The sequence below is a fragment of the Malania oleifera genome, chromosome 12 (genome assembly GCF_029873635.1).
Source record: "Malania oleifera isolate guangnan ecotype guangnan chromosome 12, ASM2987363v1, whole genome shotgun sequence".
NCBI lineage: Eukaryota > Viridiplantae > Streptophyta > Magnoliopsida > Santalales > Ximeniaceae > Malania > Malania oleifera.
Genome location: NC_080428.1, coordinates 63,800,077 through 63,815,403, shown reverse-complemented (window position 1 = coordinate 63,815,403; position 15,327 = coordinate 63,800,077). Strand labels below are relative to the sequence as shown.

Sequence of the window (15,327 nt, the reverse complement as noted above, 5' to 3'; positions counted from 1 at the left end):
TTCCCTAACTTAGATGGATTCAAAAAAAAAAAAAAAATAAGGATTGAATTATTCTTAGGGGTCTTATATCTACCCTACCATAGATGGTTCAAAAATAGCCGTAAGGGTGTTGTAACCGCGCTACCTTATATGTAGTCAAAAAAGAGCATGGATTGAATCATGTATACAAAAATACATGAATTGAATCATCGGAGTGTTGTATTTGCCATACCTTATATTGATTCAAAAAACAAGGATTGAATCATCTATAAAGATCTTGTATATGCCCTACCTTAGATGAATTCGAAAATGAGAATTTGATCATCCATAGGGGTCTTATATTTTCCTTACCTTTGATTGATTCAAAAATAGAAAGCCCATAGGGCTTCCAACTCATATTGGATAGAAAGCAGATTAGGCTTAAGTACTGCTTCATGTACATCCCAGATTGAAAGTAGGATTTTTTACATGCATGAATGACAACTTGGATTGAATGATTTCAAGTAGGACTTTTTAGATGCATGAACCACAACTTAGATTAAATAAATACAAACAAGATTTTTTATGTGCATAAACCACAACTCGGATTGAAAAAATGGAAGAAGGATTTTTTTTTTTTTTTACGTGCATAAACTACAACCTAGATTAAAGGTTGCCTTCTGCTATTGTATGTGTGATGAAGTCATTTTGTTCCAAGGGGAGAGTCAGTTCCCAAACAACTTTCAGAGCAAAGTTGTTTATATTATGAAATATTAAAAATTATGGGTTCAGTTGTTTTTTCAAAATATTGGTCCTTTCTTGAATACAGTTGAGGTCGTCTCCTGAATCTATCAAAGCAATAGCTTCAAGAGTAAAGTCTTGACCTATTGTTAATTTGATAAGAGTCTGCCATTTATGAATGGTAACCTTATCTATTTTGTTGACTATTTTTTCTTCCATAAGTTGAAAATCATCTTCTTTGGTGTTAAGTTTTTCCTTTATTAATTGAAATTCTTCTTTAAATTTTATTTTTTCTGTCTGCCACTTATTTGTTTGACTTTATAGGTCTTTTATTTGAATTTTGATTTCTTTAATTTCTATTTGAAGATCAAGAATAGTAGCTGGTTTTTCTTCATCTCATTTGAGATTTTCATTGAGATTATAAGGATTGAAAAGTTTCGATTTATCTTATCTTTCTTCATGAAGTACAAGTTCTTTGAGTTTTCTAGGTATTTTCTTTTGAGGATTGAGTCGTCGATCTCTTCTAGTATTCTGTTGAACTATCTGTTTAATTAATATTGATGATTTTATCCTCAGAGGATAAATCTTCTAAAGAACTTGTATCATTCATAAACATTTTTAGTAATTGATTTTTTAATTCATTATTGGCTTTGAGACTTTGAATTTGTTTTCTCATTTTGCATTGAAAGCTATAATGTCCATATCTTCCAAATTTATGGCAAATAATAGACTCTTTTTTATGATTTGATGATTTCTTTTTTGATTTATGTGTTATATATTTCTTAGGTTTTTGATAATTGTCAAGATCTTTTGATTTGTATCTTTTATATTTTTTCTTTTCCTTTTCTTCTTGAAGATGGAGAGGTGAGTTTTTCCTAACCATATTGAGAACAAAACGATCCTAATTCCTTTTTACTTCGTTTAAATTCATTTTTTAGTTTTGACTCTATCTTTAAGTTTGTACACCAATGCAAGCCTTCTTGATTAACGAAATTGATTAATTCTCCATAAGTCAATTCTTTGTAAGGAATTGTTGAGTTGTATTTTGTTATAATTAAAATTATAATTATTAGACAAATCGTGTGGCATGAGTGAATTTTATATTTTTGCATAATTAAGCAAATTTGGGATTTTTGCGGTATTATGCTTATTATGTGATTTATTGAAAATATTTACAAATGCAATTTTTATTAGAATATAATTACTGAATGAATTTTTATATTACAATTCATTTTAACCACACACTGATAATAATCTAATCCTTACTTACTGGGAGGTGTCTCACCCCATTATTGTCTTACTTATTAGATAGTTTGAAGAGTCTAACTGAAATCAGAGTAGCTTAACGGAAGCGTGGGTGGGATAGTAAGAGTTATTTAGAATAGATCTTAGATTATTTATATTTTTAATGTTTTAAAATTTTTACGGATGATAATATTTGATATTGGAAATATTGTTGTAATAAAATATTTTTAGTACTCTAATAAATATATTTAAGATCTTCCGCTGTATAAAATTCGTGTTACCACTGTTGGCATCAAAGGTTAGGATATAGATTTTGTAGACTTTATGAATGATTTTTATTAGAGTATAGGTATTAATTAGGATAAGGATAGGAATAGGTAGGTTAGGATTTTTTTTTTTTAAAGATATTCTAGTGTTACGCATGAACAATAGATTTTATTTAGAGACACATTTAACAAATTTTGATAATGAAATTTTTATAAGGAGGAGAGAATGTAATGACTCCAAAACTATATATATAAGATTAGTGGAATAATTCTAAAAATAAAAAATAAAGAATAAAAAAAAATAAAAATTATTTATTTATTTATTAAATATTATAATATAATATAATATATTATTTTATATATATACATGATTACTTCCTGGAAATCAAAATTGAAATTCCCCCTCATGTTCTCTCTCTTAATCTTTTTGCATTTTTCCGCCAAATTGAAGAACGGACATCATTCCCAAGTCCCAACTCCACTTTTCAATGATTTAATTAGAAAATTTCATCATCCGCACGCCGTAGGCACCACTACAGAGTTAGTATAAGTAAGTTAGATTATGTCAGATTTTACTTTAAAATATGCTTGAATTAAATTGATTACGTTAATTTAATTATATCCTTATGCGTGAATTAAATTGTACTGTAGGAATTTAATTATATCGAGTTTTCTGATTATATTGGTATTCAATTAAATAAGTGGATTATTATACTTTTTCTATGATAATTTGTTAAAATTATAATTATTAGACAAATCGTGTGGCATGAGTTAATTTTATATTTTTGCATAATTGAACAAATTTGAGATTTTTACAGTGTTATGCTTATTATGTGATTTATTGAAAATATTTATGTGATTTTACTATAAATTTTATGTTGGAAAAATGTTTAGATTATTATACGGTTTAATTGCATAAATTCTATTATATGTTTTAAGAACTTTGATGATCATAATTACAGATGAATATTAGTGCAACTACACTATTATAGAAGTGTTGGTAGTGGATAGTTAGTTTGACCTGAATATGAGAATGAGTATGAGGATGTGACTGACAAACTATCTTACAGATATAAACTTTTGATTTAATCTAATTGGTTGGTGATCAACTAACTAAGTCCAATTTTCGGATTATACAACTCAGTCATAGGGTTAAGCATGATATGACCAAAAAAGAATTCTTTATACATATTTGTGTATTTATGTGATTATGATTATATGATAGACTTAAATTATGATTTAAAGGAAATTACGTATATTTGTTTATATGTGGATTTAACAATTAAATTATTAAATTAAATATTTACAAATGCGATTTTTATTAGAACAGAATTAATGAATGTATTTTTATACTACAGCTCATTTTAGCCACGTACCGATAATAATCTAGTCCTTAATTATTGGGGGGTGTCTTATCCCATTATTATCTTACTTTTCAGATAGTTTGAGGAGTCTAACCGAAATCAGAGTAGTGTAGCGAAAGCATAGTAATAGTTATTTAGAATAGATCTTAGATTATTTGTATTTTTAGTGTTTTAGAATTTTTACGGATGATAATATTTGATATTGGAGATATTGTTGCAATAAAAAGTTTTTAGTACTCTGATAAATATATTTAAAATCATCCACTCTATTAAATTTGAGTTACCACAATCATCATACTTTGATTGAGTAATCAAATGTCTTTCTTCGGCCTAAAAATAAGGAGGAGTTAGTTTAGGATAATATTTTTTTTTGAATATCATTTTATTAATATTTAAAGTTTCATCAGAGTTTTCAAATTGATGTCTAATAGAAGTATTTGAAGATGTAGATAGTTGATCTATTGGGCTTGTAAATTGAGATTTAATTGCTTTGATATCCGATTCTTTGTTGATAACATTAATTTTGCTTGAAGTGGAGGTGGATGGATTATTTATTGATTGGAGTTTTTCTATTTTTCTAGAAATTTCTTCTAGTAGTGGATCATGCTTTTTAAAGTTTATTAAGTGTTGGTCTAGAACGTCGGTTAGTATAAAAATAGGTTTTTGGACGTTAATTCGTTGTTGAATAATTTCATCTCTCTTTTCCCATATTTTTGGAAAAAAAATAAATTGAGATGTATCAATTTTTTCTTCAATTTTGATGAGTTGTTGAGCAACTATATTTAGAATTTGATTTGAATAATTATTTTGAATTTGAATATTTTTAAAATCTTTTAATGTTGCATTTGTTGATTCAGGTAATTTTTTATCTACAGTTTTGAAAGGAGAAGCAGTAAGCTATGTTCCATCAATGTTAAACTTGAATTCTTCAGGTGGAGGATGGATTGATGTTACGACTTTATGATCAGAAAGCCACCAAGTTTTGAAATAGAATGTTTCTAGAGTGTTGATTGATTTGTAATCAAACAAGAGTTTGAATACATTCATACCATGTAAAAAATAAATGTTTGTTTTCATGGTATTCATTTATTAGTAGCATATTTGTTCGATTTAGTTTTTCAATTGAACATTTTTTAAACAACTCTTCTCTTTCTTTTTGATCCTCTAGATCATCGAAAGCCTTTTGGAGTTCTTTTGTAATTACAAAAATATGTTTGGATGATTGTTGACTTTCATCCATAACTTGAGAAGTTGAAGTGCGTGATGTTGGAGACATTTAGTTTGGAATATTTGGATTAAAATTTGCTCCTTTAAGCTCACAATCACTTGTTGACTTTATGCTAGAAGATCTGAAACATCTTCTAGCTAGTGTATATTCAAATTCTAAACTTCTTGAATTTCTTGAAGCTGAGGCTTCATTATCTCTTAAAAATTCTATCATAATAGATCCATTTGGTTCTTCTATTATGATCGGTTCTTTATTTTTTATTTTTTTTATTTTAGGAACTTGGAAATGACTCCAATTCCAGGAAGAGGTTTGAATAAGTTGATCCCAAGGAAGCTTCTTAGGAATCATTGTGGTTGAATGTTTGCTATTAGTTTGAAACGAGACTGTAGAGTCCTTTGAGGATTGAAGTAAACATTCTACATTGATTGTAGCTGATATCGCTTTGTAATATATATTATATATTACAGCTAACATTCTTGATCCTTCATCTATTTCATAATTCTCGGTTTGAATATCTAGGGTTAAAGATTTCTAAATTGTCTCATCAAGGAAATCTAACAGAGTGTATGGGAAACAATTGAAGTATATGGGTCAATTTCCCATATTGGTTTCAACTAATCCAATTAAAGAGGATTTAAAGTCATGGTGTCTTGGATATCTTAGGCATAGACAAATGGGTCTATCTAAGTCTTTTCTATGAAGGGGTTTTCCAGCAATTTGAACAGCACTTACATGAACATATTGAAATTTTTTCTTTAAGAATTGAATATCTTCTTTAGAAAATTGTTGAATACTTTCATTATTATTTTTTATTGAATGAGTTCCTTCAGAAATCTTTAAAATTGAAACTTCTTTGAATCAAAAGATCCCTTTTGATATATTTGATTAATTTTGATATTGGAAATAGTCCAATTTTGAAAATATTTTTCTACATTATCTATTGAAATTGAAAGTTGATTTCTTTGACTATACTCTAGATTTTTCTAATCTTGAATCTATTTCATCTATCATTTGATTGCTTCAATTACTATTACTGGAACTCATCAAAGATTTCATAAACTTACTCATCTTAACGGAGAAGACTAATAAATTAAGCTAGCATTCTAGCCTAAGGATGCCTAATGGGACCGCCACTGAGACCACCCTAAATAAACACAGGCTGACCAAATGAATTTAACGGCTAACCAAACACTAAGCCCTCTCCACAAAGGTCTAAACTATAAGCCTAATCGCTCAAGAATTCCCCAAAAGATAGAATATCTATTCTTTAAATGAAACCAAGCAGATTCATAGAAAGCATTAAACGTGGCTCTGATACCATTTCTTACCTAGGATATATTATGAATTATATGATAATTGAAATAGATATTTAATAATTGAAATACAAACACTTGAAATAAAAGTTGAAATGATACAAATATTTGAAATCAAAGTTTATAACTTACAAAAAAACTTTCAAAGGAGGTATTCAATTCTTTCCGAAAACTTCTTCTAGGAGTAATTTCTCTTCAAAAACCAATGCCTCTAGGAGCAAGATACATACTCTTAAATAGACAATGTTGGATACAATAATTGAAACTAAGTACAAATGAGTGGTCTTAGTTTTATTGTAGGTGGAGTCTCTGAGCAAGTGACTTTGTACTGTCAAAGGGAATTTGGTTTTGACATGTAAAGTCGAGCTGACAAGTTTTAGACGAATCTGCTTTTGACACGTAAAGATGTTGGTGGGAACTTTAAATCATGACAAGTGGGTCAATGTCATTTAGGCATTGGGAATCTTGAAAAATATCTTTTTGAGGTTGATCATCATCTCCGTCACTGCTACTGCTACTTAGAGGACAGAGAGATTCTTTGAGGAGTTTCCTATATTTTGATTTTGATGATGCCGCAGCAAGACGAGCTTGAGAAAGTCTTTTTGAATTTAGAAACTCGGTGTTTGAGTCAGATTGCTTTTGAAACCATTGTTGAAGTTCTGTAAGAGAAATGGTATCAGAGCCACGTTTAATGCTTTTTGTGAATCTACTTGATTTTATTTAAAGAATCAATATTCTATCTCAAACTTTTGGAAAATTCTAGACAATTAGACTTGTAGTTTGGACCTCTGTGGAGAGGGCTTAGTGTTTGATTAGCTGTTAAATCCGTTTGGTTAACCGGGTTGTATTTAGGGTGGTCCCCGTGGTGGTCCCATTAAGCACCCTTAGGCTAGAATGCCACCTTAGATCAATTGTAAAGCCATAGGAAAAGCTTAATTTGCATTTTTTTTTTAATTCAATCATTCTCATGAAGAACTTAGCATGTCATCTTATTAAAAATAAAATATATGGTTGTAAACTTTAAAAGTATTCTACTAACAAACGGCTTAAAATTAATTACAAATATTTTTATTTTAAAAAATATTCATCTTACAACCTAAAGAAAACACAATACTTTAGATAACCTATTACATTAAATGTAAAAATTATTTTCTTGATCACTAATACCCTAATAAGTTCCTTGCTAATGACACACTGTGTTGAATGTCTTAAGAATAATTTTTATTATTTTATTTTTTAGGGTAATTATCTGAAAAATAAAAATAAAAATCATAACATACAGATATAGATGCCAAAGTACAAATTATTTACAATTAAAACTAAAAAGCATTAATTTTTTCATAAATAATATAATGTATTTATCTTATAAGTGGGTATAATGAATCTTAATTAATTTATTTCTTGGTTAAAATATGCTCTCAAAGGCGGGGAATCTAGAATAAATTATAAATAAAAAATAAAATAAAATAGCTTTCCAAAACCAAGCCCATCCAAATCTCTAAAGCCCTAAAGCTCAATCGAAAGTCTTAACCCAATCCGTATGCAACATTATTTTGTAATTTGAACAATAGTGGTGCTGTTCTTGCTCATCAGAAAACTGCAACTCTGAAAATGGAGGAAGACGATGAAATGCCACCGTTCGCCGTTGAAATAAAAGGAATCGAGCAACGCCGTTTGTCGTCAGAGCCCTCGGACCGCGGAGAAGAAGTTGAAGCTTCCGTTGGTGTCACCGTCATCACCGGTTACCTCGGCGCCGGCAAGTCCACCGTAAGTTCAATCCTAGGGCATCAAAGCTCCTGTTGTTTATACATATCTAATTATTAGATTGAACAACTAGTCCTATCAGAAGGCTGGCTAGGGTTTTACTTTCTGCACTTACATTCGGAGTATGAATCTCAGCTCGTTAATCATATATTGAATTCGCAACACGGAAAGAGGATTGCTGTAATCTTGAATGAATTTGGCGAAGAGATTGGGGTGGAAAGGGCAATGTTGAACGAAGGAGAAGGCGGAGCACTTGTTGAAGAGTGGGTTGAGCTGGCAAATGGTTGCATTTGTTGCACCGTCAAGCATAGTCTTGTTCAAGCATTGGAGCAACTTGTACAGAGGAAGGAAAGGTGATAATGCTTTTATTATTATTATGTATGTTGCGATTAGTTACGTTTTATTGTATTTACAATTGCAAAATTTCTGAGCAGGAAGTAGTAATTTGTGATTTTTTTATTTTTATGTTTTTTTGCGCGTGGAATAGACTTGATCATATATTGCTAGAGACCACAGGGTTGGCCAACCCCGCACCTCTTGCTTCTGTTCTTTGGTTGGATGATCAGCTGGAATCAACTGTTAAACTTGATTCGATTATCACGGTAAAATATTGTTTCATGACAATTGAACTAAATCTTATTAATCATTTTGTCATGTTAATAATAGTAGGTGTTCTCTTATTTTTATTTTTATTTATTTTTTCCTTTATTGTGTTATAAGAACTTGAGCTTATGATAGCTGCTTTTTGCATTAACCTATACTTTTTTAAGTTTTATTTTTGTGGTTGCTATTTTTATTTCTTAATATCCTTGGTGGTTTTATGCTGAAATAGGTTGTGGATGCCAAAAACCTCCGATTTCAGCTGAATGGGCATCAAAATTCATCCTCATTTCCTGAAGCTTTTCTTCAAATAGCATTTGCGGTAATTATTGTGCTAATTTATGATTTATTTTTATTAATTTTGTGAAAGTATTTTCAATTCTGTCAAAGTCCTGAATCATGCTTCCAGTAGTTCTTTACTCTTATCTACACTTTCATCGAAGGCCCAATTCCAAAATTCCAGCACTTCTTGTGCTTTTCTCCATGCCCTCATTGTTTCCTCCTGTAATGTTACTTACATCATTGTCAGGTTTGGTCTTAGATGTGTGAATGCTTTGTATGCTCACAATCTCAGCTGTTTGCTGCAGGATATTGTAATTCTTAATAAGGTTGATTTGGTTTCCACAGAGGATTCTGGAGATGCTCTGAAGGAACTGGAGAAGGAGATACATAACATTAATTCCCTCGCTAACATCGTTCATTCTGTTCGGTGCCAAGTTGACTTGTCCAAGATATTGAATTGTCAGGCCTATAATGCTGCTGTTAGTTGTAATTTGACTTCATTTATTGTCTGTATGTATATTTTCTGCTTCATAATAAGCCTTACTCAATTTTTTTGTCTCACTTTTTTTTTCTTCAGCATGCCACTCATTTGGAAGCATTGCTGAAAGAAAATCAATCTTTATCAACCGCTGACCTTCATGATTGTCATGTGCGAACCTTATGCATTTCTGAGTCACATCAGGTTGATCTTGATAAGGTATCTCTCTCAAATGGGTACATAAGGAGCATGATGTAGCAAATTGTCATGTATTTGTTATTCGTTGTGCCTCTGGCATTTTTTTAAAATCAGGTCTCTGTTATTTCCATTGATTTGCATAACTTCTATTTGGACTGTCTTGAGTTGATTTGTTCATTCTTATATGCTGTATTATGACTTCTTCCTGGATAAAGATGGATTTGTCAAGAAAAAGAAAGGTTCTATCTTCTCTGAAGCAGGCATCTAGAACCAAACTATTAGTTGCATCCTGGACCATCAATATTTTAATGTTTTAATCTCATTTCAGGGTATTCACTAGACAAAATATGTCTGAATGATGAAACATGATATGGATCGTTCCTGAATATTTGTGGTGCAATGTTGTTAGCCATGGTCTATTTATGTTGACCATTGTTGGTTTTGTTAGGTTCCCATTTTATCTAAAAGCTTTTGTTAATTTATGGGTCAACAATATATATCAAGCCCAAAACTCCCCACACTTGCAGCCCCCAATTGCATGTGGATTTATAAACAAATATGAATAACACATTTTATGAGAGATAAGATCATTTTTAGTCACCACACACTGATGCAGGAAAAAGCAGAGGAAATATTGGGTAGTCTTGGCCCGCCACATTAGCATCCTGACTAGTGATCTTTGATCACCCTCATAGCAATGCATGTTGAGTGGCGCCATACAATGTTGACCGTACGTTACTCCATTTGCTCATAAAATGTTAAGTCCCACCCATATTTGTAATTTGAAATTTGAGCAAATTTCAAAACAAAAATCTGGAGCCCAGAGTAATTTCTCATTTCCTTCTCTCTCTCTCTCTCTCTCTCTCTCTCTCTCTCTCTCTCTCTCTCTCTCTCTCTCTCTCTCTCTCGGCACCACCACACAAGCACCACCAGAGTGGTCTTGGACTGGTATAGCTGCAGGCTATCGCAATTTTTTCTTCCCTTCCTCTCTCTCTCTCTCTCAAACTGCATAGGGGAGTTGAGGGGATGTGGTGGTTGATGGTGGTGGAGGGTGGAGTCGAATCTGGCTGGGTCTTGGCTTGGGGGATGGTTTGGGGGGATTTGTGCTTGAGAGAGTTGGATGACAATGGAGATGAGAGGATGCATTTTGGATTTCTTGTTGGAGGTCAGTGTGGGCGTGGTAATTATGCAGCAGGGAGAACGGTGGCCTGCTGTGGATAAATCAACAAAAGGAAAATACAGACTTGCAAATTTTATGCAATATCTTTTTGTTGTGTTCTCTACTGTCTATCTTGTGTTGGTAAAAATGCCAATAAAGTGCATCATTTGCCTACTGCTTGGGGTTATAAAATAGCTCGAGGGACTTTTGCTGGACCTGTCTTGTGTTTGTAAAAATTCCAACGAAGTCATTTTGTGGTAAATTACTATGTTGAGATTGAGGCTTTAATGGATGAATTTCTGGATTTTCTATACATTTTTTTTGTTAAAGATATTTTATGGTAATCCATTTCTTTCATTTTTCATTGATGCGACATTTGAGAGTATTTCAGATTGTGATTTTAGAATTGTATCAATTTAAACAAATTTCAATGCCTCGTTAAATCGAAGTTTATTCAAATTGCGCTTTTGTCAGTGAAGGACTAACATGAAATTGGTTAACTGTCCCACGAATATATTGAAGAATCAAACCCAAAATCAACCACCAGATACGAAGCCACCTTAAGATTGGTTTGGGGAATGCAACACCCTTATCAGTGAATAAGGCCAAAAGTTCCTAGATATGGATTTACTCGGATAACATTACAAAAATTTCTAGTTACCCATAAGTTTTCCAAATTCATTTAGATGTTTTCAACAACAAAAAAAAAAAAAAAAATCAAGATCCTGAAATTATTCCATGTCTCAATAATTCCTAATGATCCTTTAATGTTTGAAAATTTTGAATAATTTCCAATTTGATTTTAAAATCAGCAGCGTGCATTTTCTTTTCTTACTTGAGATTAATTCCTAGTTTTTTTTTTTTTTTTTTTAAATACCAGACATAATTGTTCAACTTATATTAGATTTAAAATTCTTTTGATGTTTAATTTAATTATTTCCAAATTTCAAAATTGTAACCATTCATTTACCAATGAATCTGTTTGCTCAGATTCATAGGCTTGTGTTAACAAGCAGTTTTAATCTGGTATAGCTAGTTTTTTCTTATTTCATCTTTTGCTTCTCACAGTTAACATATGATTTGAACCTGAGGTTGTGGTTCATATTGATTTTTGCTGTCAATTTTCCATCCATCCACAAGGTATCATTTGATAATTTGACCATATTAGCTCATTTTATTTGTTGAAAGAACAAGGTAGAGATAAAGATGACTGCAGGTGGACATAGTAGGCTTATTGGCATTTTTTTTTACAAACATCTGACAGACCCTTCAACGGTCTCTCTGAAGCTATTTTACAATATTAGGCAGTAGCCATATGATCGACTTCATTTGTGGCATTTTTACCAATGCAAGACAGACAGCATAGTACAGGACAAAACAAAAAAAAAAGCAGGAAAGTTTTCAAATTTCTCTGTATTTTCTTTTCGCTAATTTATCCACAGCAGAACACCCTTCTCCCGGCTGCATGTACTGCCATACCCACACCTCCAACAAGAAATCCAAACCATCCTTTGAACTCCATTGTTGATGGCACTGCTGGGTGTGGTAACTGTGATCAAGGTCCATGCTTGATCTGTTTCTCTGGCGGTGGTTGCCTTGCAGTGGCGTGGCCAGAGAGTCAGATCAGCTACTTGGTGGTGGTCGTTTGGTGGTGCAGCCAGATAGTCATCCGCTACTGGGTGATGGTTGTACAGTGGGGCTGGCTGTGGTCCTGTGGTGGTGCGGCCTGAGAGGGAGTGAGGGGCAGGTCTGCTGGGTAGATAGTGGGGGTTGTGTTCTGGTTGTTTCTCCACAGAGAGGAAGGGGAGAGACTCAAAGAGTGGGAGAGGAAATGAGAATTGAAAGGAGATGAAATTAGTTTAGGTTTTGTTTATGAAATTGTTCAAATTTCAAATTTTCATGTGGGTGAGATTTTAAAATTTTGAAAGGAAACTGACATTAACCCAATTTCACCAGGGCTGGCTGGTCAACATTGCATGGCCCATTCAACAGGTACTGCTTTGTAGGTGGTCAGAGACCACCAGTTAGGCCGGAGAGGATGTTGACATGGTGGTCTGAGACCACTCAATATTTTCTCGTTACAGGTATAGAGCCAGGTTCTGGCAAATATAGCTCCTTCTCAATATTTTTTTTCACAACAGTTATAGAACCAGGTCCTAGCATATATATCTCCTTAACAAACCTATAATGTTTCTAAATCAGAGGTTTCGTGTTGGAAATATGTGGTAGAGGGTCTTAGATGTCCCTTAGCCCTTGACAATTAAATTTCTGGGAATCTTGATGACAGGGATGTGGATGTCAAGAATAATATGATGGCCACATTTGGCTCACAATTCAAATCAATATTATTGTCAGATCTAGAGCATGGAAATGTTTTCAGCATTATTAATGGGATTATTATTGCCATTATTTGTTGTAAAGAACATTTCTGGAGCTTTGGAGTGTGGACATCACCCTTCAAACTAAGCATTCATATTTTGATTAAATTGTCTTTTTGTAGGAATTTGCAAGTCCATGGGAGTGGCCATACCCATTAAAAAGGGTGATAAAACGTGGGCGTCTAGATGCTCAATGTCACATTCATTAGGAATATAAAATATAATCTCATACCAAACACCATATTAGGGAGACCTGGGTCAGCCTATTTTATGAATTTATGCAATATTTTGTGTCTAAGATGATCTTTTGGAATATAAAGATAATCATGCCTATCTTGTATATATATATATATATATATATATGCATTATTCATTAAATGCTTGAATGTATTAGTTTACCTGACTGTAATATATATCTGCAGTCTCATTATTAAACTTGGTGAATATGGCACAAATAGTAGTAATTTCTTCACATTAGTTTCTATATTTGATAAACATCTCAAGGCATATGAGTTTTTTAAATATTTCATGTTGTATGATTTTGTTCAACCACATTTAAATAAATCTTAGCTAACCGTGAAAGTTGTTGCTTAGTTAACTATGTACATTTATATCAATGATGCATGTCATTGAGATTTTTTCCAGAGGTGATTACATGAACATTTCTTTCCCCATTTGCTTCATGCTCTCTCTCTCTCTCTCTGTCTAAATAGTCATAGCTTTCCATCTCTCTGACCCACATGATCTGACATCTGAAACTTAAGTTAAATTTTGAACATGCTAAAAGTGTTGGTTTCTGATGCAAGTGTCTCCCTTATGAAGCGTCTGAGCAACTTAGGGACATATATATATATATTAATCTAGAGCTATATTGGATTTGCTTATGTTTTTCTGTTTAAAAAAATAAAGGTCCGCATGTGGCTTGAGGAGATTCTTTGGGATAAGAAACATGGCATGGACGTCTATCGCTGCAAAGGGGTTTTGCACGTTCAAAACTCAGATCAACTTCATACTTTACAGGTAATGGTTGATATCAATTTGATTAAATCTTTGATGTATGATTCTACTAGTTTTCCTTTATGCTGTTATGATGGTTTGAGGTGTTCTTTGTGGGGTTCTGGCATCTGTCGGCCACTTGTGTCATGCTATAATTGTTGGGCTTGCAGTCATACTATCCCAGTGAAAATATAATCCAGTGGTATAGGCTTTTGTCCAAAAGTATTCCTTTATCCTGCTGCCCACTTTATAGTGAAAATATGATCCTGCAAAATAGGCGTTTGTCCAAAAATATTCCTTGTCCAGCTGCCCACTTTATACTGAAAATACGATCCTGCAATATAGGCTCTTGTCCAAAAATATTCTTTATCCTGTTGCCCACTTTATCACGTGGGAGTCTAGCTTGGGTAGCTGATTGTTACCCAATAATAAAATGACATTGCTTTTGGATTTGTTGATTTTTTATTTCTTGATGATTGAGCCCCTTAGTTTAGGGAGAAGTTAATCTTGTTAGACATATTTGATGGCTATTTATCTAGGCCTTGAATGTTTATCAGGGGGTAAGGGAGATATATGAAATTGTTCCGACTCGCAAATGGCAGAAGGAAGAAAATCAGATGAACAAGATAGTGTTTATAGGTACAGCTCTCATAATTCCACCTGCATTTTTTTCAAAAAGAAGTATGCGAATGCTTTTCATATCTTTTTGCATTTTCCTTTTTCCTGTTTGCAGGTCAAAACCTAAACGAGGAAATTCTTGTTGATTCCTTGAAAGCTTGCACTTTGAAAACTTGTTAATTTGTGCTCTTTGTCACTTTCGGTGACATTCAAGAGGATTGCCAAGTTTCAATTCCTCGTCTCTTTCCTTTTCCTTTTTCATCTTCTTTTTCGGGTAAGTTTTGTGGCTTACTCCTTATGTTATGTGCTAACCTGTAGGAGTTTAGTTTTGAAGTTTTGTATGATGCTCAGAAGCTGGTACTGTAATTTGATTTGGTGGAAATAAGTTGATGATTTTGTGGATATATATATTATATTATGTACCTGATGGATGAATATTCATCGCCAATAACAATTGGTTAAAAAAAACAAGCTATTTTTGTTTTTTATTTTTTACAATTTATTTCTCATAGTGAATAAGTTTGAAGATAGGAAAGAGATTGACTTGTGTGACGAGGAGTGGTTCAGAGACGGCATTTCCAAAAGTTGCTCGAGTCTCCAATGAGAAAGAGTAGCGGCTTAGGGGATGAGTATGGTTTTTCTTATCAATTGAGGCTATGAAAAAAATAAACTATAGAAGTACAGAGTGTGGGAGAAACATATTACAAAAACGGATTTATTCAAAAAAAAAATGATTGTA

At 32.5% G+C, this 15,327-nt stretch overlaps 1 protein-coding gene across 1 annotated transcript; it reads left to right on the top strand.

Moving 5' to 3' along the window:
* Window positions 1-7,511: 7,511 nt before the first annotated feature.
* On the top strand, window positions 7,512-14,992 carry LOC131144926 (uncharacterized). Its single transcript, XM_058093887.1, has 9 exons — window positions 7,512-7,882; window positions 8,015-8,232; window positions 8,367-8,481; window positions 8,712-8,801; window positions 9,067-9,240; window positions 9,339-9,458; window positions 13,884-13,994; window positions 14,528-14,609; window positions 14,704-14,992. Exons 1-9 carry the CDS (start codon window positions 7,727-7,729, stop codon window positions 14,766-14,768), a joined length of 1,131 nt encoding a protein of 376 aa, XP_057949870.1. The 5' UTR covers window positions 7,512-7,726; the 3' UTR covers window positions 14,769-14,992.
* Window positions 14,993-15,327: the final 335 nt, after the last annotated feature.

Coding starts and splice junctions, on each gene's coding strand:
- LOC131144926 (XM_058093887.1), top strand. CDS start 7,727: ATGGAGGAAGACGATGAAATGCCACCGTTCGCCGTTGAAATAAAAGGA. Junction 13,995..14,527: donor ATCAACTTCATACTTTACAG/GTAATGGTTGAT, acceptor AATGTTTATCAG/GGGGTAAGGGAGATATATGA. Junction 14,610..14,703: donor GAACAAGATAGTGTTTATAG/GTACAGCTCTCA, acceptor TCCTGTTTGCAG/GTCAAAACCTAAACGAGGAA.